General features: G+C 54.7%; 1 protein-coding gene across 4 annotated transcripts in view; it reads right to left on the bottom strand.

Moving 5' to 3' along the window:
* Stat3 (signal transducer and activator of transcription 3) overlaps positions 1 to 23,649 on the bottom strand; it is a 32,570-nt gene extending 8,921 nt beyond the window's left edge. For 3 of the 4 annotated variants that reach the window (XM_021240382.2, XM_021240380.2, XM_004859339.3), the window contains exons 1-12: positions 23,431 to 23,648; positions 7,495 to 7,642; positions 6,778 to 6,922; positions 6,256 to 6,354; positions 4,680 to 4,775; positions 4,506 to 4,587; positions 4,095 to 4,189; positions 3,860 to 4,011; positions 3,114 to 3,272; positions 2,765 to 2,857; positions 2,373 to 2,432; positions 86 to 115 (exon numbers count right to left, since the gene is read on the bottom strand). In XM_021240382.2, coding sequence (XP_021096041.1) covers positions 86 to 115; positions 2,373 to 2,432; positions 2,765 to 2,857; positions 3,114 to 3,272; positions 3,860 to 4,011; positions 4,095 to 4,189; positions 4,506 to 4,587; positions 4,680 to 4,775; positions 6,256 to 6,354; positions 6,778 to 6,922; positions 7,495 to 7,622 — 1,139 coding nt within the window. In that variant the 5' untranslated portion in view covers positions 7,623 to 7,642; positions 23,431 to 23,648. Of the gene's footprint in view, positions 1 to 85; positions 116 to 2,372; positions 2,433 to 2,764; positions 2,858 to 3,113; positions 3,273 to 3,859; positions 4,012 to 4,094; positions 4,190 to 4,505; positions 4,588 to 4,679; positions 4,776 to 6,255; positions 6,355 to 6,777; positions 6,923 to 7,494; positions 7,643 to 23,430 lie in introns of all 4 variants that reach the window. The other variant, XM_021240381.2, reaches the window with a different exon arrangement.
* Positions 23,650 to 25,279: the final 1,630 nt, after the last annotated feature.

Here is a 25,279-nt window from a genome sequence, read left to right on the forward strand (position 1 = left end):
TCGGGAGCAAGAGTGGCCAGGTGACCAAGTGGCCAAGGGCCCGGGGCGCGGACAGGGTGGCGCCAGGCACCTGGGCTGCACTTACCCACGAAGCGCCGCCACGTCCCCCGAGTCCCTGTGGAGAAGGGGGGGTCAGTGAGCCAGGCCAGCGACGGGTCCGGCTGTCACCGCCCACTGGAAACAACGCCGGTCACCTGTATTTCTTTCTCTCCTCTCCTTTCTTTCTTGGTTTTTTTGAGCCAGGGTCTCACTGTGACCTCAAACTCTCAGCGATCCTCCTGCCCCAGCCTCCCGAGTGCTGGGGTGACAGGTGTGCGCCAACACGCTCAGCTAGAGCCCCTCTTTTGAGACAGCTGGGAATATTCTTCCCAGGGTGATCTCTCTTTAAAGCCTATGTTTTTGGGTTTTATCACTTTTATATTGCATACTTCTTAGTGTTTACATTTAAAATTTTTTTGAGCACCATTTGAAGAGTTCCTCTCGATTTCTGTGCATTCATCTACACTTTTAGGATAGCAGCTACTATTAAATAGTGCATTCCATGTGGTATCCAGAAGGAAATCTATCATTTCAAACCTTTCTCAAGGCATCTTTCCGTGTGTTGCATTTCACAACCTGAGCTGGCGGCAGTGTCACACTTGTGATCCCAGCTCTTGAGAGGCTGAGGCAGGAGGATCGCCAAGAGTTTGAGGCCAGCATGGGCTGCGCAGCGAGACCATGTCAAAAAAACTCAACCTATTTTGAAGCCAGGCTCCTGCTCACTGTCATCCCACCTACTCAGGAGGCTGAGACAGGAGGATCACAAGTTCAAGCCTAGGCTGGGCAGCTTGGCGAGACGCTGTCTCCAGAAGTGAGAATGCACAGGGGTGAGAATGCACGGCAGAGCTCTGCCTAGCGTGAGAGCCCGAGTTCAATCCCCAGGACTCAAAAAGAAACAACAATTTTTGGTTTTTTTAAAATACAGTGATGGGTGCCACACTGTAAAAAGAAGGGGAAATGAGGAACAGCTGTTTGGTCAGGAGGGCGTTTCGGTTTTGCAAGATGAAAACCTTCTGGAGACCTGTTGCATAACAACTCTAATATTCCACTCCTGAGGTGCAGACTCAGATGTGCCTACGATGGTGAATTTCATGTTAGGTGTTTTTTAAATTTTACTACCTGTTAGAATTTTTCAATTAATTAATTAATTTTAATTATTTTTTGTGGTACTGGGGACCAAACTCAGGACCTCGCACTTGCCAGGCAGGCGTGGAGCCGAGCCACATCCCAGCCCTAAAATTTTTAAATTTAAAAGTAAATTGGAAAAAAGACCAACTAAATTGGTTTGCAAGCTGGGCGTGGGGGCGCACGCCTGTCATCCCAGCTCGCTGGAGGCTGAGGCAGGAGGATTGCTGTTGAATTCGAGGCCAGCCTGAGCTACATGGTGAGACCCTGTCTCAGAAAACAAAACAGGAAATGGTTTTGCAATCTTTGCTTATTTTTTTTTCTCAGCTAAGCTATAGCCTGGAAAGCATTTTATAGACTTTAAAGAATCCTCTTCAGGTTCTGGTTGGAGGCACATTCCCTAGGCAGCATCAACAGCTACAGTGAAAGGACCCTCCTGCAGGTCAGGAACATGACGTTCCTTCCCACCACTTTGGAAACTCTCTCTCCCTCACTAACATCACAGAGTTTCCTCCCAATAGGTCCTAAAGCAGTCACTGAATGTATCCTGATTTTTTTAAATTTTTGCTGCTTATCATGAAATCATGTTTCTGTCCTTAAGGGTCTCACTCTGGCCAGGGTCTCACTCTAGTCCAGGCTGGCCTCAAACTCCCAGAGATCCTCCTGCCTCAGCTCCCATAAAGTTACCAACTCTTGCATATTTATCTATTAAACCTACCAGCGGTATCAACCCCCTGACTTCATTAAGAATTGCTCTCCAGGGCCCAGGGTTTTAGCTCAGTGGTTTCACCACCTGCTGCGCAAGCGGAAGGACCCAAGTTCAATCCCCAGTACCAAAAAAAAAAAAAAGAATTGCTCTCCAGTTTATTCTTGGGGGAGAAGCACAGTGATGTCAACAGAGCAGAGCATGCCTTCCCCTGGGTGCTGGGATTTGAACCCATGGCCTGTGCACCCGAGCAAGTGCTCTTTCCCTAAGCTGTATCCCCAGGCCCAGAAACATAAAAAGATCCATCCTTTTCATGTATCCTCCATTTTGGGTAAAATGCATAAATGGCGTTTACAAGTCAAACAACAACGACAACGAACTAGAGACAAAAGGACCGAGGTGACAGCAGTACAATGCGCTGCTGGCCAGCTTCGGAGCCACACGGTGCTTCCCTTCTGTCCTTTGTCTGCGAATGGCAGCTGCTTGGGTTAGGGACACTTACTTGTCGATGCACACTTTAATTTTAAGCTGATAATTCAACTCCGGGAACTTGACCAGCAGCCTGTTGAACAAAAGAAATCGCAACTCAAAGTGAAGTGGCGCTGCCCCGGCCCCTCCACAGCCCCAGACGACCCCCCATGGCCGCCGCGTCCTCCGAGGACTGAAAACCCAAGGCCGAGAGCTGGGGAAAAGCCATGTTGCTCTCGAGGGGGCAGCAAAAGCCACTAGAGAAGCACTCACCCACTCGCCTGCTCTGTGGCTCCATTCCCTCCCGGACTCAGCCCATACCACAGAGTGAGGCCTCGGCTTGGCACCAAGGAAGAGAACCCCTAGGACCGGGGCTCTCCCTGCACATCCCCCAGAAAAGCTCCAAAGCAGGAGTGTGTGGCCCACCTGACTTTGGTGGTGAACTGGACGCCCGTCTTGATGACCAAGGGCCGGTCGGGGTGCATGGGCATGCAGGGCTGCCGCTCCACCACGAAGGCGCTGCGGGGAAGAGGGCAGCTGGTCACAGGCGGCTGTGCCGCTGCTCCACCTGTCACTCAAGGTTGGTCAGGCTCTCTCTCTAGGACTCCATTTCTGTTTTTAAAGGAACGGGAAGCCGGGCGTGGTGGCACACGCCTGTGATCCCAGCTGACAGGAGGCTGAGGTAGGAGGATGCAGCCTGCACTACAGAGCGAGACCCTGGCTCTAGAAAACCAAACACAAACACATGCAGGAGGAGAGCAGAATCCGAAGCCACCTTTTCATCAGGTTTCTGAATAGCTCCACGATCCTCTCCTCCAGCATGGGCCGGTGTTGCACGATGGGGTCACCCTTATAGGAGACCTTCTGCTGCAGCTCCTCCAGCTTCTTAATCTGCTGGCGCGTCTGCAGCTGCGACTCCGCCAAGGAGGTGATCCTGCCAGGGACACAGCCGTCAGGCCACCCGGGTTCCCAAGAGGACGTGCCAAGCCCTGCTCAAGGGACGGGGAGGCAGGACCCCGGGAGCGCTTCCAGGCCAACCTTCCCCAGACTGAAGGTCATCTGTTAGCTTTGCAGCTGCTGCCTGTGGAGCGCAGTGGCAGAGGGCGCGGGGCGGGGGGGGCGCGCAGAGCCTCAGGACCCCGAGTCCTCGGGGCTCTCCCACCCGAGTCACAGCCTCCTGACTGGTCGGTGCCCACTATGGCAGGGCTGTGATTCCCAGCCCTGTGCAAGTCATCGCGACAGAGCGACGTCACCAGAGCATCAACCACTGCTACCTCTGGGTGACAGAGTTTTACAAAGAGGATGTGTTGTTTTAAATCAGTAAAAACTTTAAAAAGTTAAAAATTTTAAGCTGGGCATGGTGGCGCTCATCTGTCATCCCAGCCTTCAGAAGGGGATGAGGTCCAGGCCAGCCTAGGGAGAACCTGTCTCCAAGCACCGCAAGGACGGGGTGTGGAGTAGCTGGGTGGTAGAGTGCCTGCCCGGAGAGAAGACAGAGGCCGCCCTGGCCCGGCGCCTCACCAGTTCTCCAGGCGGTCCAAGCAGATGTTGGGCGGGCCCCCAATGCACGCGATCTGCTGCCGCCGCTTCCAGTCAGCCAGCTCCTCGTCTGTGAGGGTCTTCTGCACGTATTCCACAGCCGACAGCAGCCCTGCCAGCTCGCTTACGATGCTCTGCTCAGACCGAGGCGCTCAGCTGAGTCAGTGCGGTCTCCCACAGGCACCTGTGCCCCGCATGGCTGCCTGCCCGCACTCACCCTGCGCATCTGGTCCAGCGCCGTCAGCATCTGCTCCAGCTGCTGCATCTTCTGCCGCGTGGCAGCCTGGCTGTTCCCGTTCAGGTCCTGCATGTCTGCCAGGAGACACGAGGCTGAGGGCCCGTCTCCCCACCAGGTCGGGTAGCCCGGATCCCTGCACTCGGGAGGCTGAGGCAAGAGGGTCGCCACGAGTTCCAGGCTGGCCTGGGCTACACAGTGAACCTGAGGCCAGCCTAGACTACACAGGAGACCCTGTCTCAAAAACCAAAACAAAACAGAAAGCAAAAAGCAAACCCGAGGCCCTACTGAGAGTGGAACCCCAACCCCCACCCCTGAAGTCTACGCAGAGCCGAGGGGAAGCCCCGAGCTCAGGCCCTGGTCACTCTGGCCCAGCACTGCGTGCCCACTTGCCTCCCTGGCTTTTGAGGGTCTTGTAGTTGAAATCGAAGTCATCCTGCAGGTTCTCCACCACCTTCATTTTCTGCTCCAAGTCCTGTTCCGACCACGGAGTGAACCCGCAAGTCAGAGCGGCGTGGCCATGGCCCAGCACGTCCCGCAGCTCCCTTTTCCATCCCACGCCCTCACCTGCACCCGCTTCCGCACGTCCTGCAGGTGCTGCTCCAGCATCTGCTGCTTCTCCGTCACCACAGCGGCCGTCGGGTGGTTGGCCTGGCCCCCTTGCTGCGGGAGGGGCGACACGCACTGGTGACCCAGGGATTCAAGCAGGGACAGCCTGGCCTCCACCCTGCCATCCTGCACGGCTCAAGACACTGCCCCCACCCTGAGACATGAGGGGAAACCGAGGCAGGAACGGTCTGGGTGTGGTGCCCAGGATGCTTTGCAGCTGCTGGCTGGTCCCCGGCTTCTGACGGCCAGGTCCCCCTGTGGGGCACTCGGCACTGAGGCCAGGTGAGTGGGTAGGGGAAACTCAGAAGGGACGGGAGTCGTGCTGTGGTAGTGTGAGCTTCTGCAGGATCGAGCCCAGCACTGCAAAGATGAGTCACTAAACCCAGAACAACTGTCACGGCAGATGGCAACGCCTATTTCAGCAGGGTGTGCAAGTTGGCACGCCTGTAACAGCAGCACTGGGGAGGCTGAGGCAGGAGGACTGCAAGTTGGAGTCTTGCCTGGGTAACTCAGTGAGAACCTGTCTCAAGGTAAAAAATAAAACAGGCTGGGCTGGGGATTAGCTCAGCGGTTCCGCCACCTGCCTCGAAAGCGCAAGGTCCAGAGTTTCATCCCTGGTACCAAAAAAAAGAAAAAAAAGCAGACTGTGGATGGGGATGTAGTGCAAGGGAGGCCCTGGGTTCAACCCCCAGTACCAGTAAAATGAAAATCAATTGGTGTGCAATACGTTTCTGTGGACTAGGAAGACTGATGTTCTCTAGAGCCAGGCATGGTGGTGAAAACCTGTAGTTGAAGCTTCAGGCTGAGGCAGGAGGATCGAGAGTTCCAGGGCAGCCTGGGCTACACAGCAAGACCCCATCGGAAAAGTCCCGCCCCGGGGAGCGGATCCCGAGCGGATGGGCTTGTCCCAGAAGGGGGGGGGGCACCCTGAGGTCAGCGACCACGAGACCTGTCAGCCGAGGACAGAGTGGAGCTGAGGGAGGGAGACGTTCTCTACCACCGCTCTCCAAGCGGGGAACCCTCGGGCGCCCAGCGTGAGCCGCTGCCCTCCGGCCGTCAGCGCCCAGGGCTCCGCTTCACCCCCTTGCTCCTGGTCAATCTGCTCTGCTGCCACAAGCCTCCACACAGGCCTGCCTCGCCGTTTGTTTTCATTCTTACTTTATCTTCTGTAGTGGTGGTGACTGAACTCAGGGCCTTCTGGCTGAGCTACATCCTGGTCCCTCGCTTTTTATTTTTTAGGAAAGGCCTTAACAGCTGTCCAGGCTGGGCTTGAACTTGTGACCCTCCCGCCTCAGCCTCCCAATGTGCTGGGCCCACAAGCGCGCGTCACCTGACATGGCTAGAACAAAGTCTGTAAACCACAGGGCCTGCTGGCTTTTCCGGAGGGACGGGGGAGCACCTGACTGTGTTACAGTCTTTGTGGATGGATTCTCGTGCTATGGGTCCAGTTAAGTTTTTTCCTTCTTTTTAGCTGGTCAGCGCCTTGCTGGCCAATTGAGCCTCGCACTGGCCCCAGCATCTGGCCAAGTCTCACCTGGGCAGCGGTGGCCGCCGTCTGCAGGAGCCGAGACTCCTCCCACAGGCACCGTGCCACGATGCGCGCGATCTCCATGGGCTTCTCCAGGTACCTGCTCTGTGGGGAGGGAGGCAGGAGCTGAGATGCACAGACTGCGGACACCGGCCGGGTGGCTGGGCAGTGGGCATCTGCGATCGCAGCACTCGGGAGGCTGAGGCAAGAGGGTCACTGGCAGCTCGAGGCCTGGGCTACACAGGGAGTTCAAAGCCAGCCCCAGGCAGGTGTCACTGGGGACCGGAAGCTGTGGGCCTGCTCTCTGGACTCCTGTCATCTGGGTCTCCCTGGGAGGTCGCTGACTCTGTCACCGGCACCTGACTGACAGGCAGAAGGGCGGGACACAGATCGGACTCCCAGTGCCGGTGCTGGGTGAGGGAGGGGACTGGAAGCTGAGGCAGGAGGATCAAGGGGCTGAGGAGGCTCAGGAAGCGGAGACTCCCTTCATGGGGTCCGGGTTCCAGCCCTGCCAGGCCCCCTCCGCACCTGCAGGAACTGCTTGATACGGCGCAGGTTGTGCTGGTAGAGGACATTGGACTCCTGCAGGAAGCGGCTGTACTGCTGGTCGATCTCGCCCAGGAGGTTGTGGAACACCAGTGTGGCGTGCGACTCCTTGCTGGCCGCGTACGCCCTGGGGAGGGAGCACCAAGAGGACCAGTTCTGAGACCCTCATTCTGGGAGGCTGAGGCAGGAGGACTGTCGCAGTTTGAGGTCGGCCTGGGCTACATAATGAATTCAGAGCCAGCTACATAGTGAGACTCTATCTCCAAAACAAAGGGCTGGAGCCGGGGATTTGCTCAGTGGTGCCGACGCCTGCCTCACAAGCACAAGGTCCTGAGTTCGATCCCCGGTACTAAAAAAGAAAAAGGGCTGGGGATGGAGCTCAGTGCAAAGGTGGTGGGTTCCACACCCAGGACCAAAACACAAAGCAAAACCAAAGCCAAGCAGATCTGCTGCTATAACCCACTCGCCATTTCTAATCTTTCTTGCTCTGTAACAATTTAGTAATCCCTAACAATTTTTCCAGGTTGGAAAGTCTCTCATAGTCTCTCATAGTCTCTCATAGTCTCTGTGTAAAAAACAAAGAACAAAACAAGAAATTGCTCTGCCGTGTTCCTGGAGAATAGAGCCCGGAACACCTGTACCGAGGGAGCTCTGCCGCCGCCTCCCCGCCCGCTGCCCAGGCTGGCACGGCACACTCACCAGTCCTGGCTCTCAATCCAGGGCGCCAGGAACTGCCGCAGCTCCATGGGGAAGCTGTCGCTGTACAGCTGGTGCAGCTGCTCCAGGTAGCGCGTGTCCAGCTGCTGCAGCTGGTTCCACTGCGCCATGCTGCTGGCTCGAGTCCCGCCTGCAACCGAAGCACCCGTCACCGCCAGCCCTGGGGGGGGGGCCTGGAAACCCCTGTGTCCCCCACACAGGTGGCCAGGTGGGGACAGGGACGCGACGCATGGGGAGGGGCTCACAGGCTTCCCACTTCACAGTGACACACATCCACACGGCTACCCCGAGAGCACAGCTGCTTCGACCTGGGAGGATGAGTCGGCACCATGCCCGCTTCTAGACTCAGTGGTTATTTTTGTTGTTTTCTCTTTTTTTTTGTTACCGGGGATTGAACTCGGATCTTTGTGCTTGCAAGGCAGGCGGCAGAACCACTGAGCTAAATCCCCAGCCCTGTTACATTTTCTTTTGAGACATGGTCTCACCATGTACCCTGGGCTGGCCTCGAACTCATGGTGATCCTCCTGCCTCAGCCTCCTGAGCACTAGGATCATAGGCATGCGCCACCACACCTGACTGAGAATCCAGTATGGACCAGAGGTGTGTGAAATAGCTGGGTGTGGTGGCCCATGCCAGTCATCCCAGCACTCAGGAGGCTGAGGCAGGAGGATCACCTTGAGTGCCTGGGGTACATGGTAAGACCCTGTCTCAAAAAAGTAAGCCAAAACAGGCCAGGGATTTAGCTCAGTGGCACTGCGCCTACCTCGAAAGCGCAAGGTCCTGAGTTTGATCCCCAGTACCAAAAAAAAAAAAAAAAGCCCCAAAATAAATAAATTAATTAAAAACAAAAAAAGGAGTTCGTGGAGTGAAAACGCCTCGTGCCCCAGGTCTCTATCTGTTCTTCATGAGCCTGAGGGTCTCAGTTGCGCCCTCAGGGCTGCTCAGAGGATAGCAAACTGCCCTAAGGCCGAATGCTCAAGGGACAGACTCAGGCTTGCTTAATGTGTGTACGGTTGTGTCCAGATGCCTCCAAAGCCTCATGTGCTCTCAGAGGTGGATGAATCCAGAGTGGGAAACTGAGTCTCCGTGGGGCTAGGCCCCAGGGCATCAGGACTGAGGCATGAGTGCTGCAGCCTACGCAGTCTGGGCAAGGCACAGGGGCAGGATGCCGCTGCTAAGGTCCCTTGTGGTTTGTGCTGTCCTCCCCCGCTGCTGCCTGCCTATGGACTGAAATCTCCACAACGGTGAGCCAAATAACCCTCTCCCTGCAACTCTGGGCGGCGGGTATTCGTCTCAGCAATGAGATAAAAGTAACTAACACAGTGGCAAGCCGCCTGCTGCCCTTGCTCCAGGACAGGCGGTAGCTATGCTTAGTCCCTAAGTCTGGGGCGAACAGAGAGCAATCCCGGGGACACAAGTTGGCCCTGGGTGGTCGGAGCGACGGGGAGAAGCTCAGGTGTGAGAAGCCACCACTGACTGCTCAGTCCTCCCTCCCGCAGTTGAATCTCGGGAGTCACTCCAACCCCGCCAGGAGGAGACCTAAAAATAGCTGTGAGTCAGAGCCAAGACCAGGGTGCTACCCAGGCTCCAAGAGTGGCCGAGGGCAAGCTCCACACGGAGCTGGAGCAGCCCCAGTAAGAAATCAAGGCTGTGGATGTGGGGCACATGCCGGTAGCCCCTGCCCAACGGAAGCTGAGGCAGAAGGGTCTCCACGCGTTCCAGGCCAGCCTGAACTACACCGCAAGACCCTGATTCAAAACCAAGACAAAACCAAGGCCACTGCACACTTACACTAACACAGGCCCTCAGTGCACAGAAACCCATGTCCCCATTTCTGCAGCTTCTACACCATGAAGATCTGTCAGACTCGAGTCCCCTCGGCCCAGGATGGCAGAGTAGCCAAGTGCGGCCACTCAACATTTGAAATCAGGTTGCCCCTAACCAGGTGAAGCAGGCAGGCCAGTCATCCCAGCGCTCTGGGAGGCTGAGGCAGGAAGACCACAAGTTTAAACCCAGCCTGGGCAGCCTACTGATGTAGCGAGATCCTGTCTTAAAACAAAAAACCTAAAAGTCTAGGGAGGCACCTCAGTGTGCAGGCCCCAGTTTAATCCCAAGTACCACCAAAAAAGGACAAAAAGTCTTTAGATAAACTGGGCTAGGCCAGGCGTGGTGGTGCACACCTGTAATCCCAGTACTCAGGAGGCTGAGGCAGGAGGATCGCTGTGAGTTTGGGTCCAGCTGGCCTCCAGTGAGTCCAGGACTAACCTGAACTACATAGCGAGATCCTGTCTCCAAAAAAAAGGTTTTAAGAAGAAAAAAAAAAAGAATTTTAAGCCTGCAATTTACATTCACTCCATGGAACCCAAGTGGACTGCACAACACTGTGTGCTAGGCACTGTGCAGAGTGCAGGGAGAGGTGGCAGGGGTGGCCGCCAGTGGCTGCCTCAGGCCCGGTCAGGACCGCTCTGATCTGCTCCGTTCTGCCCGCGTCATCGTTGGGAGAAGCGAGTGAACGAGCGCTGCGCAGGCGACCCTGGGAAGGGCCCGGACCCACACTGCGCAGGCTCCGAGCGGGCCCCACCCAGGGTGCTTCAGAAAGGGAAGAGGGAAGGCGAAACTCTCGGAGATGAGGCGCACAAACAGGAATCCAAAACAGAAAGTGCTCCCCAGAGAGTTTCTGTTCCACCCTGTGTCACGAGAGTCCCCCTGGGTTAGCCACACTTTGCATTAAAAATATCTCTTTTTTACCCCAACATGGTAGCGCATGCCTGTGAGGCCAGCACTTGGGAGGCTGAGGCAGGAGGATCGCCACGAGTTCCAGGCCAGCCTGGGCTACATAGCAAGGCTCTGCCTCAAAAAACCAAAACAAAGTTAAACAAATAATATTTAAAAATCAATCAAGCTGGAAGGCACTGAGGAAAGGTTTACACTAAAGAAGGAGGGGTGACTTGGACAGAGGCGCATGGGCCAGAGGCCGGGCTGGGGGTGCCAGCTAGACAGCTCCCCTCGCTCAGTCTTCGCAGTGCCACCCGGCTCTGGCCCCAAGACACGAAGCTGCCGCCGGAGCAAATGCTGCAGGAGTCAGGAAGGGAGGTGTGTCGGGAAAGGGTCACGCAGTCCAGCTATGGAGGGACCCTGCCATCCCCAAGGGGCTGCACGGAAATCAGCTGAGGGCAGGGATGCAGCTCGGTGGCAGCACAGCCCACCTGGCAAGTGTAAGGTTCTGAGTTCCATCCCCAATACCACGAAAAACAAAACAAAAAACAAAAGAAAATCCACTGAAACCTGAGTGTCTCCCTCACTTCCAGTGCGGAGTCCCCTCCCGACCTCCACTAGGGCGCGGCACTGGCCTTACACCATCCCTATCCCAGCCACTCAGGAGGCTGAGGCAGGAGGACTGCAGCAAATTCAAGTCAATCGTCTCAAAAAAAACACCCAGGGGGCTGGGATTTAGCTCAGTGGTTTCGCTGCCTGCTGCGCAAGCACAAGGACCCCAGTTCGATCCCCGGTACCAAAAACAAACAAAAACCACCCAGTAATAACAATAATAAACAATAAAGAAAATAGAAAGGACTGGAGACGCCATTCATTGGTAGACACCCTGGGTCCAATCTCCAGTGGCACCGAACGTTAAATTAAAAAGTGCTACTGTGGTGGGATAGCACGGATCCTGCAGCCACACTGCTGGGACTGGAACCCTGATCTCAACACTGAGACCCCGCTTCCTCATCCCCCTTGTGCCTCAGTTTCCTCATCTGTGAAGGGGAGAAGGCACAACCCTTCTGTCCCTGTGGGACACGAAGCTCTCTGGACGGGGCCAGACCACCCCACTGCTTGGGCTCAGAGTCCTGGCCCAAGCACCTTCGCCTGCACCACCCCGTGGCCACCAGCGGGCGCACTTGCAGGAAGCCGGGCCCAGAGGACGAGGTCCCCAGCCTCAGCCCTCGCCTCCGTCTCCCGGCCGCCCGGCGGCCCTGCCGTCCTCCGTGACGGGGGCCTGTCCCCTCCCTCAGGGCCAGCTAGGCCCATGAGGACCCTGAGCTCGGAGCAGCACAGTGCACCGGGTGCAGCGGTGTGCGCCCAGCACCCTAGCACTCAGGAGGCTGAGGCAGGAGGATGGCCTGAGTTGAGGCCACAGTGAGTTCAAGGTCAGCCTGAACTACATAGAGACCCTGTCTCAGGAAAAAGATGTATTGTTCAGTATTTTAACTAAAAACTGTGAGCACAATGTTGGGAGACAGGAAGCAACGGCTGTGGTGAAAGAGCCACATTTCACCCTTGCAACAGAAAGCTAACTGGTTTCTCAAATTCCTCATGATGGCAGGGTGCCTCATACTTATAAATCCCGGCACTTAGGAGGCTGAGGCAGGAGGGTCCTGAGTTGGAAGCCGAGCAGATCCTGGGTTTACCACATGGAAAAAAGCAAACAGCAGTGTCTGCCTGTTTTGGTTTTTTTGTTTATTTTTTGGTACCAGGGATTGAACTCGGGTCCTTGCGCTTGTGCAGCAGGCAGTGAAACCACTGAGCTACATCCCCAGCCCTTCTTTTTGTTTTGTGAGACAAGGTCTCACTATGTAGCCCCGGCTGGCCTCGAGCTCACTGGGATCCTCCTGCCTCGGGCTCCCCAGTGCTGGGCTTGAATTTGGTGATTCCCCCCACCCCCACCCCCGCTCAGTGCCAGGGATCGAACTCAGGACCCTGCGCTTACGAGCCAGGCGCCACTGAGCTACACCCCAGCCCCAAATGTGGCAATTCTTATCACTGGCGCTCCTCCCAGGGGGTGGGTCTGGGCTTGGGGGACAGGGACCTGTCCTGTCGCCACCTCTCCTCTGCCACTGTGGAGGAGAGAGCCGTGGATGAGGAGGCTGAGCCGGAGCAGATACCTGGTCCTCACTCCTTGCAGCCCAGATGGACTCTGGACTGGGGACTCTCCTGCCTTATTCTCCCGAGCGCTAAACCCTTCCGCGCTAACTCCAGCCCGGGGCTCTGTCCAACCCTCGAGCCGTGCTTCCTTCCTGAGACAGGCCGCCTGGAAGGCTGGGCGTGGTGGCGCACACTTGTCACCCGTCATTGGGAGGCTGAGGCAGGAGGATCGCAAGGAGTTTGAGGCCTTATCTCAAAACAGTCAGAACCCCTAAAATCCAGTGACTGAAAGGCCCCTCTATGCCTTTGGTCTGAGTTTTCCTCCCTCCACCTGGCTGCCGTGCCTCGGAAGGCAGAACCCAGACTCCTTCGGGAAGCCAAGCTGCGGGCAGAGAGGCCACCAGGCGTAAAGATCAGCGTCCAAGTCCCCGCCCCCGCAGCCACCCGACAGAGTTTAAAGGTCAGAATGGCAAAGGCGGGCCTGGGGGTGGGGTGGGGTTCGTTTCCTCGTCCCCAGCACCGTGTTTGCTTCTGCATGGGCTTCAGTTCTGGAGGAGAATTCTAGGCACTGAAAAAGTTTTAAGGTGGGGGACACACCTACAGTCCCAGCACTGGGGAGGCTGAGGCAGGAAGATACAAAGTTCCAGCCCAGCTGGGGCAACTTAGTGAGAACAAGCCTCAAAATTCTAAAACTAATAAAAAAGGTTGGGGATGGAGCTCCGCCCTCCCTGGGTTCAACCCCGAGTGCTGCCAGGAAATAAGTACATAAATAAATAGGACAGCAGCTCTGTTCACAAGGCTGCCGCCTTGCCGCCGCAAGCTGCGGACCACGTGAGCAGGGACAGGACTGAGGAAAGGCCACAGGGCGAGTGACAGGCAAGGCCAGGAAAGGCGCGGGAATTATCTGACTCAGGAAAAGCCAAGACTGCGGAGGCAGGAAGCAAGGCCAGGCACAGTGGAGCACCCCGTCACCCAAACTACTCGGGAGGCTGAGGCAGGGGGATCCCAAGTTCCAGGCCAGCAAGACCCAGCTGAAAAGATTTTTTTAAAAAGATCCACGATTGCCACGGGCTCAGGAGAGGGATGAACAGGTGAGACATGGGCTGTTTTTTGGTTTTGTTTTTTGGTACTGGGGATCCAACTCGGGACCTTGCGCTTGGGAGGCAGGCGGGGGAACCTGAGCTAAGCCCTGGCCCAATAGGAGGTTTTTAGAGCCCTGAAACTGCTTTGTGCCATTAACAACACTAGCCATGTGGGCTCCTCAACTGCAGCAAATGGAGCGCACGAATGAAGACATTAATAGCAGGAGAAACTGTGAAGAAGAAGGGAACGCCTGCATTTCTATAAATTTACAGCCACTTTTTCAGGGGGCTGCTGGGATCAATCCAGGGCCTCACCTATGTTAGGAGAGTGCTCTGCTGCCGAGCTACAACCTGTGCCCCAGTCAGTCTTTCTTTCTTTTTTTTCTTTCTCTCTCTCTCTCTCTCTCTCTCTCTCTCTCTCCCCCTCCTTCCCTCTCTTTTTTGAGACAGGGTCTCGCTACACAGTCCAGGCTGGCCTTGAACTTGCTGAGATCCTCCAGCCTCAGCCTCCTGAGGGCTGGGATTACAGACATTTGCCACCATGGCTGGGCCCCAATCTATTAATTTAAAAAGTGTTTCACTGCACTTTCACCCAGGTGTGGTAGCCCATGGCTAGAACGCTAGCATCTTAGGAAACTGAAGCAGGAGATCGCAAGTTCAAGCTCAACCTGGGCAACTTAGCAACATAGTGAGACACTGTCTCAAAAAAATAAAAAATAAATTCAAAGGGGCCGGGGTTTAGCTCTGTGTGAAAGCCCTGGGTTCAATCCTTAGTACTGAGGGGGAAAGAAACAGTTTAGAAAGGCAGAGACACCTCTCCAGACAGAGTCAGGTGGCGAAAGATAGGGATCTACACTGCATGAGTCACACCCAGCTGGTGGCCTGCAGCAGGACTCCCTTCTGGGACCTGTGGCGGTCACTGCAGTAAGGGTCAGTCCTTCCCGCCACGCTGCCCCAGGCTCCTCACTTATCTGTTTTTAAGTCTTATCTCTGCTGTTAAGATCTCTAACAAGTACTTTTCTTTTGAAATTTGTTACACAATTACAAGAAAATTGAGAGTTTTACTTGTGTTACGTGTAAAAAAGGAAAGTGAACCTCAGGACTAGTCTGAGATAAAGCAACACTTTACTAGAATTATCTAGTAAAAAAAAAAAATTTAACTTTACAAATTTACCCAAACTCATCCCAGCACTCGGTAGGCTGAGGCAAGGGGATTACCAGGAGTTCAAGGCCAGCCTGGGATACACAGATCTGTCTCTAAAGAGGAACAAAAACCAAAATAACCCCTACAGACATAAACTGCTTTAAAAATGTCCACAGATCTTCGATCAGTAAAAGCAGCCTGACTAATCCCAGTGAAGTCATGAGTCTGGTTAGTCTGACCTGTCCCTGGTTAATATTTAGGTACATTAATGCCCAGGGAAGCAAACAGAATAAAAAGGAATGTTCAAAGCATTTTTCTTTATTTATTACTTGCACACTGGACCATTTATCTTTATTTTAAAAACAAAAATTCCTGAGTCCGGAGGCTGAGGCAGGAGGATCGCTGCATTTGAGGCCAGCCTGGACTACATAGGAAGACCCTACCTAAAAAAAAAACAAAAAATCACAAATAAAATGATCCTAGATCAACTAAAGCCCACGCTCTGGAGCAGATCCATAGAACCAATTTCCCTCAATCAGTAGTCTCTTTCTCTCGTGCTAAACCCCTACCATGAACAGTTTTCAAACTTTGAGGACTCCGTACAGGTTCTATCCATTAGAGATATCTATTCCAAATTATAGATATTAGGAAAAGATAGTATTCAAAATTATATTTTAACAAAAATCTATTTTTTTTAAACAAGGTCTCGTTATATAGCCCCGGCTGGCCTCAAACCCGTGGCAACCCTCCTGCCTCAGCCTCCTGGGTGCTGGGATCATAGCCCTGTACTGCTACACCTAGCTTAATTCATTTTTAAAAATAGTAGCCTACTGCACATTAACAAAAATAATTACTCGTTTCCAAAACAAACAGAAAAATTAGGGGAAACACTGGCATTGTTCAAAGTTTTAGAAATCTAATGCCTGGTTTAGCAGAAAATGGTTGAATTCTCATAACTGCTCTCATTCAGTCTGTTCCAATACTCTACTTGGCCGAAGTACTTAGGAAAACTTGGCTTCTCACAAACAGACTAGCTGGAAAAGGGAAAAATCTTTATAGTCTCCTCAGATAGTTCTGGATACTCTTCTATAACACCGAACCCAAGCTCCGTAAGCCAGTGGCAATGCAGAGCCTGAGATGACAGAACTTTCCGTCGGCTTCCTAGTGCTGGGTGTAGTGGTGCCCACCCGTGATCTCAGCCACTCGGGAGGCTGAGGCAGGAGGACTGCAAGTTTGAGCCCAGCCTGGGCAACTTAGAGAGACTCTGTCTCAAATTAAAAATAAAAAAGGGGGCTGGGGATTTAGCTCAGTGGTTTCGCCCCCTGCTGCGCAAGTGCAAGGACCCGAGTTCGATCCCTGGTACCAAAAAAAAAAATAAATAAAAATAAATAAAAATAAAAAAGGATGGGGATGCACCACCCCGGGTTGGACTGCAGCGCGCACACACACAGACACACAGACACACACACACACACACACACACACACACACACGACCATCAGTCCACCCTGTAGTCTGAGGAGGATGTTTCCCATGAATGATTTGGTAATATTATGCATGATTCACTTGGAAAACTGCTTCAGAGACATGCAGGCCTACCCCGTGCTGACACGGTTCACCACACAGCACCCAAAACATGAGAAAGCTCACAGCAAACCCTGCCGTGGCTTCCCGTGGACAGCTTGGTTCTTCCGAGTGAAAACCACGTTGCAGGGAAAAGCAGCTGCTCTCAGACCACAGGCCCGTGCCCTGGGCTCCCCTCAGACAACTGTTCTCCACACACAGGTGCTTTCTTTGTTGCTATGGAGCCCAGGCTGGGCTGGAACTCCAAGGGCCTCCTGCGCTGGCCTCCAGAGTGCTGGGATGTCAGGCCCTGGCCTCCACACCTGGCTAGAAGAGCTTTCTTTGTGCCTCCCATTTCTTCACAGAGTATCAAAAAGACACGAGCACAGGGTCAAGAGAGGAGGTTGCTTGCTGTTTCATCATGGATAGTCTTCAGTGTAACTGCTATTTTCCTCTGAGTGAATGGAATATAATGATTACTGGTGTAAGTGCAAATGCCAATGAAGTAAAAAGTACAAATACAAATATAAAATATCGTTGTATTACCAAATAGTTTTGTTTGGAGGACTGTGTGTGGGTCGGTGGGCGTGGATGCTGGGACGGAATCCAGGCCTCGAACCCACACCGCTGAGCACCCGGCCCCAGGCACTTCTGATCCAGACCCTCTCAGAACATATTTCTACAGAACTGGGGCTTCTTTTCCTTAAGAACTTTCCATTTTGGAAAGAGTTTCAAGAAGACAGCACAGCTGAGCAGGGCTCTCCTGCACCACTGTCCCCCACTTGGGCGCCCCACGCTGGACTCTGGGACAGGGTGGCCGTGACACACGAGACCCTCAGGGCCCAGAGCCAGGGTGGCCGTTCCCCTCCCTCACCCCAGCATCCACGCCCACCACACCCCGGCCGCTGCCTGGAAGAAACAGGTGGGTTTGTTCCATCCTAATGGAAAGAGACAATATGTGAAGTTAAAAATAAATACTGTGTGGGCGTGGTGGCGCACTCCTGTGATCCCAGCACTCAGGAGGCTGAGGCAGGAGAATCCCCTAATTCAAGGCCAGCCTGGGCAACTTAACAACTTAGAAAGACCCTATCCCAAAATAAAAAGGTGGAGGATGCAGCTCAGCACTGAGGACCTGGGTTCAATCCCTGGTACAGAAAAAAAGGGGGGGAATAAATAGGTTTTGGCTCCAAAATGCTTCAATTATTATACTTGTTACGTTTTTTATTAAGGTTTTAATAAACTTGCTTTCCCCAAATGTAGTGATAAAAAGAGGCCCACACAGAAGGCTAATTGTCAGGGAAAGTCAGTTGGAGATTAAATGTTTACTGCCCTAAACTGCGAGTAGAGAAAACACCCTGAAGCCAGTATTTCCTGCCACCTGGGAGAGGCCGCCAGCCAGTCGGGGAGAACACAGGGGACGAGGGCTGAGGTGCAGCAGGAGTCAGGTGCCCTGATCTCAGCAACAGTGACACGGGAAAGGGGAGGCCTGGAACAGACGGCCCTCTGATCCGATCACTCTTCCGAAATGGCTTCACCAAAACCACCCAACACCCCTGTGATCTGGCGCCTCCTCCCAGATTCACCAGAAGTTTTACTTTCTCTTTCGGGCCCAGCTGGCTTCCTGCTGTCCCGAAGAGCACCAGGAAACCCCGTCTCACCATCCACGTGGGAGGGCGGCAGCTCTGCACCGCAGGGATGTGGGACTTTGCTAAGGAGAGCGACAGGACAAGAAAAGAAACCCGTCCCCTTCCAGCTCACTCGGGGACAGTCACCCACACTGCGCACTGACTCACTCAAGTCACTCACAGGCAGGAAGGACACCTGGTTCCGCTGGGGCCCATCATCCCAGCTATGCAGGAGGCAGAGGCAGGAGGAGCCTGCCTGGCCTGTGAGCTGGAGTCAGCCTGGGCAAGATGCTGAGACCTCATCTCCTGCTTTCCCGACCTAACCCAATGCAAGCGTCCTCCCATTGCCTCCCTCCCGACAAACCCTCAATTCTGATCACTCCCCTTCAGTGTTTCCTGCACTTTCTGGGTCATGAAAAATTCCAAGGGAGCCAAGCGAAGTGGTGCACGCCTGGAATCCCATCACTCAGGAGGCTGAGGCAGGAGGATCGCCTTGAGTTTGAGCCCAGCCTGGGCTACACAATGAGACCCCACCTCAAAAAAAAGAAAAAAAAGGAAAAACTCCAAGGGACCATCGCTTAGGCAGTGATCACCTTTTAACATGTTCGGCAGGGCATGGTCCCGCACACCTGTGATCCTGGCATGCTGGGAGGCTGAGGCAGGAGGGTGAGGCACAAGGATGGTGAGTTCAAGCCCAACCTGGGTGATGTAACAAGACCCAATCTCAGTATAGGGCTGCGGATGGGTTCAGGGCAAGGGCCCTGAGTTCAGTCGCCAGCAACAGGGGAAAAAACAAAAACCAAAACCTTCTAACAGGTTGAATATCACTTAAAATAAATGAGATTGGGCCGGGGATTTAGCTCAGTGGTTCCGCCGCCTGCCTCAAAAGCGCAAGGTCCCGAGTTCGATCTCCGGTACCAACAAAATAAATAAATTAAATAAATAAATGAGATTAGGGGCCGGAGATTTAGCTCAGTGGTTCCACCGCCTGCCCTGCAAGCTCAAGAACCCGAGTTCGATCCCCAGTACCAAAAAATAAAAGAGAGAGCTGTAGTAACAGATTTTGCAAGATGCGGAGAGTGGGCGTGAGGAGGGATTCACAGTCAAGCAGGTCTGTGTGAGTCCCAGCCCCGAGGGCCTCAGCTCCGCTCACCCTCCCCCGTCCCGGGCACTCATGGCTTGAATCACAACTGCCTGCCGTGGCCCGCCTGCTGTGTTAATAAGGCCGCCAGGACTGCTGTCGAGGGGCACTATGCAAAGCTCAGGGTCCGCGCCTCCCGGCTGCTCGGACTTTGCCCTCACTGCCACTTCAGAGCCAGACCTGGGAGCCCCCACTGAACCCACAGAATGTGGGCCCAGGGAGGTCCAGGAGCTGGGATCAGAGCTGCCTCGGGGTCCCTGAGCCTCAGGCGCATCCCAAGGCTACAAGTTACCTGGGGACAGAAGCTCCTCACCATGCACCTGGACGTCAAGGGTCAGGTAACTGCGCAGGGACTACAAACAACTCATTCCAGGGCTGGGGATTTAGCTCAGTGGTGCCGTCGCCTACCTAGCAAGCACAAGGTACCGAGTTCGATCCCCGGTACCAAAAAAAACCCTCATTCTAATGAAGTCGTGAACAGGGCAAGCATTCGGGTGGCAGTCTCTTTTCCCTTCCCGGCCCATTGTCCCCCTAGATTAAGAGCTTCCACTTACAGCTCTGAAGGCTCCTGGCTGCTCCCTCAACCTCTACTCGGCTGTCAGGAGTACTCCTATTCATCCTCCAAAGCCCTGTCTGGGTGCTCCTACTTGAATAAGTCTCTCTGTAATAAAGCCCTGGTTTTGCCCTGAAGAGAACAGATCTCTTTTCTTGGACATTTAATAAGAACTTAGGCTTGCAGAACTCTTACTAGGTACCAGCAGAGGGCTGAGCACTGTATGTGCACTGTCCTAATGCATCCTAACATCACCTGTGGACTGCTGTTGTTATCATCCTCTCCTGTAACAGAGAAGGAAACCGAGGCTCAGAGTCCGAGCAGGCAGCAGCAGGCCAGAGCCACTCGGTTCCAGAGCCTGGAACCACCACCGGGTTCCCCTGCCCCAGCCCACCCAGTGCCGTGGAAATGGACATTCCTTCCCTTTGGACCCAAACACAAAAGTGTGTTTGCCGCTGTGAGCTGAGAGCTGGGCATGGTGGCGCACGCCTGTCATCCCAGACCTTGGGAGGCTAAAGCAGGAGGACCGGTCCAAGTTTAAGGCCAGCCTGGCTACATACGAGTTTGAGGCCAGCCTGAACCACAAAGCGCAGACCCTGCCTCAAAAAAACCAGAAAGAGTTGCTGGAATTGGAGCTTGGTGGCAGAGCGCCCGCCCAGCATGTGCCAGGTCCTGGGTTCAACCCCCAGCACCGCAAAACAAAAAAGGAATGGGGCAAGGTCCCAAGTTCAATCCCTGGTACCAAAAAAAAAAACACAAAAAAACGAGTTGGGTGGTGATTTGTAGCCAGTCAAAAATCCTCAAACATTTCGGCACATAAGGGCCCTGTGCCTTCTTCGCCCACAGCACCCCTGAGTCTGAGTGCCTCTCTGCCCACCGGACCCATTTGCAAGTTTGGACCCAAGAGGCCAAGGTCACAGGAGCGGGGTCACGGTGGCCACACACTGGGGACACCAGGCGGCCCAGTCTGCCGGAACCTTCCAGTCAGCCCTGCCACTGTCCCTCCTTGTCAGCAAGACGGGGCGGGCGGCAACTTCCTTCCCCTCCTAAACTACCAAGGCTGGGGGTTATATCCCCCCTCCCCACCCCACACTCTTTTATTTTTTAAATTTGTTATTTAATTTGAGACAGCCCAGGCTGGCCTCAAACTTAATAGCAATCCTCCTGCCTCGGCCTCCCAAGTGGTGGAATGACAGTGTGCACCACCACGCCCCGCTACCTCACTTTCTTTATACCCATCACAGTCTACCCGTTACTGGGGAGCCACTCTAGTCTCTCCTTTGGCAAGAACACTTCCCAGAAACCTCCAAGCCTCATAAATGCTTCTTCCTCTCAAGACTCTCAGCATCAGGCAGCACGGTGCGACAGAACTCGCCACAAGCACGTCTCTGCCCGGGGTCGCTGCCTAGCAGCAGTTACCTTGGTGCTCGACACAGGCTGGCTCTCAGGTGGCATCAGCCTGTCTCCTTGATGGTTAAAGTGTTTTTGCCAGGTGTGGTGGCGCACACCTGTCATCCTAGACCTTGGGAGGCTGAGGCAGGAAGATCACTGAGAATTTGAGGCCAGCCTAGGCTACATAGGGAGGCTCTGTCTCAGAAAAAACAACAACAAAAAGCGTTTATTAGGTCATCCCAGTAGAATGGAAGTTCTGTGACAAGACAAACTGTTCAGAGCAACTTTCCCCAAACTGGAAAAAGTAATCATCACCCTGAGCTGCACGACAGCGCTCAGAAACCACAAGGGCACAGGCGCTGGGCTCCCCAGCTCCGGGACAGCGCCACCCCTACCCCATTTCCCACCGAAGGTCAGGACCTGTGAGGCGGAAGGAGAAAGCAACTCTCTGGGGCCAAAGTGAAGGGGGGCCCAGAACCCACAGGACACTTGGTTTAAACGACGTCTGGATCACAGCTGCCTGGTACCCAAAGCCTGGGCCTCTCCCATCCAACAGCTAAATCCTGATGAGAATTCTGCTGACCAAAAAGACCAGGTCCTTCCTGAGCTGGAGCAGAAAAATAACCCAAGCCGGCCTCTGGGTCCTTCTCTTTGCACCTATCTATTCCTTGGGCCATCAGCCTCCTGGCCCGACTTCACCATCCAGGTAGGCCCGACGTCACTGATGCCCCAGCGGGGACCACACCCCTCTGATCAAAACTCCACACCTGAGCACGGGTACAGTAGCCGAAAGGGCACAAAATACACAGGAGGCACAAGCTTCACTGTGCAGCATTCTGCTGGCCTTGATTTCCTTGTCTACAAAAAAGAGAGTGTCATGGGACCACCTGCCTCCCAAACCCTGCCTGCTCCCAGTCGTAACTTCGGGCTATTTCTAAATGCCTGTTCTCCCAACCGAACTGAAAAGAAAATTTCCAGGAATCGGAGCTGGGTGTGGTGGTGTGTGCCTGTAATCCCACCCCCTGGGAGGCTAATGCAAGGCAATGGCCACACATTTGATGTTTGTAGCCTGAGCTACACAGTAAGTTCTAGGCCAGCCTGAACTGCATAGGGAGACCCTGTCTCAAAAACACAAATTCAAAATATAGCCATTTTTTTTGGTACCGGGGATCGAACTCAGGACCTTGCGCTTGCAGGGTAGGTGGCGGAACCACTGAGCTAAGTCCCTGGCCCTATATGTATTTTTTAAAAAGGCATAGGGCCAGGGATTTAGCTCAGTGGTTCCGTCACCTGCCCTGCAAGGGCAAAGTCCCAAGTTCGATCCCTGGTACCAAAAAAAAAAAAAAGGGCTGGGGGTGTAGCTCAGGGACAAAGTGCCTGCCTAGCATGTGTGAGGTCCTGTAGCACCAGTACTGAAAAAATAAAACCACAAATGTGCTAAGGTTCTTTCCAGCAAGTGTGCTAACAAAGAGGCTAGGATCAATGCTCCACGACTTTTTTTTAACTCCAGATTTCCCCTGCCACCACCCTGCAAATATCTGAGCAGTAATTCTGCCAGGCTCCCATCTGGCACATGTAGTAAAGAAACAAACGTGTGGATTCCAGGAACATACACAAATCTAACAGAAAATAAAACAGAAAATCTGGCTGAATCGAGTCATAACGCAGCCTAACTGCACATACACACGATGGAAACGTGCTTTTGGTTTATTCAAACGAAAGCTTCTGCAAACAGCCGGCCAAAACCTTCCAGCCCATGGGCAGGACAAACCCTTCCTTACAGCCAGCCGCCAGCAGGTGCACCTGACACACGTTTCCCAGGGAAACAGCACCAAACCCCTGACTGGGTCCCACACAGCACCGGGGGAACAGAGGCTCAGCTCCCATTCGGCACCGACACAGGTAGAGTTGGCCCCGGAGCTGGGCCAAGGCCTGCCCCATCTTTGCCTCCCTCCGTTCTGCGTTTGCCCAAGATCTTGGCTTCGAGACAGAAAACTCCCAGGCTTGATTGGTCCGTACCGCCCCGTGCAATTAAGCAAGCCCGGAATCCAGTAAAGGCAATGGCTCGATTATCTTCCAGCCCACTTCCCCAGGTGTTTATGTGAGGGCAATGCCAAAGAGGAAAGAAAAAGGTTGACTGCTCCCCAGAGCTGGCTTGCCCGGGGATTACATTTCTGTTTTATTTATTTTTCACAAGGTGGATTTCAGCCCTGCTTAACCTAGAAACAGACGGGAGACGATTTAGAAAGAGGACAGGTCTTTCACTTTCCCAACAGGAAACTCCATTCTTAGGCAATCGCCCTAGCCACAGGCCTGGGGGCGACAGCTATTCCCACCCAAGGGGCAGGGGCCTCCCGGCCAGGAAGTGGCTCAGCTGGCGGCCGAGGCAGGAGGGCCTCTGCCCTACCCCACCCCCAGCGCCCACAGTGACGGCGGGTGACAGTCGCCCCGGCTGGGCCCCCCCGCGATCCAGTCCGCGCCGCCGCCGTGCGTGTCGCCCACGTGCCCCCCCGCGGCGACCCCGGCCCGGCTGGCGCGGCCCCACCCCGCCTCACCTGCTTCCCGGCCGAGGCCCAACGGGCCGGCCTGTGCGGGGCCGGGACGGGCTGGGGCTCCTCGGGCTGGGCCTGTCGGGGCCGAGCGGGGACGAGGCGCCCAGCGGGTTGTCGTCGGGATCCGGCCGGGACGCTCTCCCTCGGCGGCGGCGACGACGGCGGAACCCCAGGCTCCCCCTCCCGGGCCACACCGCAGCTCCGGAAACCGCTGAATTACAGCCCCTGCAGCCAATCCCCGCCTTCTCCCGGCCCGGCTCAGACACGCCTCATGCATAATTCATGAGACGGGCAGCCCGCTTGGCCATTCAGAGGCCCCGGTGTGGGCGCTGGACGGATGAAGCCCCACCTACTGACCAATAAGAGAAGTTGCCAGCGGAGGGGGCGGAGTCTAGAGAACACCGGGGACGCCCCTGTGCTGGCTGTTCCGAGGGCGCGGTGCTCCTCCCTCTGCGGCGGCCGGGGAAGAGCCGTGGCCGGGCACAGGCGCGCGGCGGGAGGGTGCGCAGTGGCGGGAACGGCCTGCTGAAAACTCAGCTGAGTTCCTGGCAGCGCGTGACGTCAGGGCGCTTTAAATGCCCGGCTCCGCCGCTGCCCCGCCGCCTTCCCGGCCTGGGCACCACGTGGGCAGCCAGGCGCTGCGACCGCCCGGGTATCGCCCTCCTTGGGTCCTGCTCCTGGGCTGGGTGTCTGGGGCCACAGAAGGACCCGGGCGACGCCCGACCATCGTGAACTTCGGTCCCGCGTGTGCCAGGACACATGCGCCCGGAAGTGTGACGCGGGCGGAGACTAATTACTAGATTGCGTGGGGAGCCAGAGCATCAGCGCCATCGGCCGGCTTGTGGCCGACCCGGGTGCAGGGCCAGAGCCCCGAGGCCTGGCGTGTGCTGCGTGCTGCGTCCCAGGGGCATGTGCTTGGGTCGTCTGCCACCCCACTGTCCTTCCACTTTGAGTTCACACACACACGCCCTCCTGCCACTGGTGACTGAATCTGAGGCCGTGGCACTGAGCAACATCCCTGGCCCTTCTCCTTGCTAAAGTGCCCTGCCTGGGCTCAGACTCACCATCCTCCTGCCTCAGCCTCCCAGAGTTCTGGGGTTAGGGGCGTCACCAGCCCTGCAAGAGGAGAAGGGCTCATGATCACCCCATACAGATAATCCCTGATGACAGTTTTTTCAATGAAACGAATGTATCTTCGTGGTTTAGGGAAGAAAAAAAAAAGCTCAAGACAAGGCCGGGGATTTAGCTCAGTGGCACCGAACCTTCCGGGAAGGCACCAGATCCTGAGTTCAATTCCCGAAACTGGGGGGGGGGGGGAGGACAGTTCAGAAAGATTGAAAGTTGAAAATGAAATCTTCCTCCCTCAGTCCTTCCTAGAGATCGCTGTTCTTTTTTTTTTTTTTTTTTTTTGGTACTGGGGATTGAACTCAGGTCCTTGCGCTTGCGCAGCAGGCGGGGAAACCACTAAACTAAATCCCCGACCCGAGATCGCTGTTCTTATTAATTTCTGGTGAGAAAAATCAATGACTGTGCCGGGCATGGTGGCGCATGCCTGTAGTCTCAGCACTCTGGAGGCTGAGGCAGGAGGATCACCCTTAGTTCTAGGCCAGCCTGAACTACATAGTGAGTTCAATGTCAGCCTGAAGTACATAGTGAGACCCTGTCTCAAAAAACAAAAAGAAAGAGGGCTGGGGATTTAGCTCAGTGGTTCCACTGCCTGCCTTGCAAGCACAAGGACCTGAGTTTGATCCCCAGTACCAAAAAAAGAAAGAAAAAGAAAAGTCAGTGACTCTAAGCCTTTGCTGAGTCACAGATGGAGGCTACAATTCTGGCCCCAGAAACAAGCAGCAGA

This window comes from Heterocephalus glaber, unplaced genomic scaffold (genome assembly GCF_053883595.1).
Source record: "Heterocephalus glaber isolate CG9 unplaced genomic scaffold, H.glaber_assembly_v1.0 deba00001773, whole genome shotgun sequence".
In the NCBI taxonomy this organism is placed as follows: Eukaryota; Metazoa; Chordata; class Mammalia; order Rodentia; family Bathyergidae; genus Heterocephalus; species Heterocephalus glaber.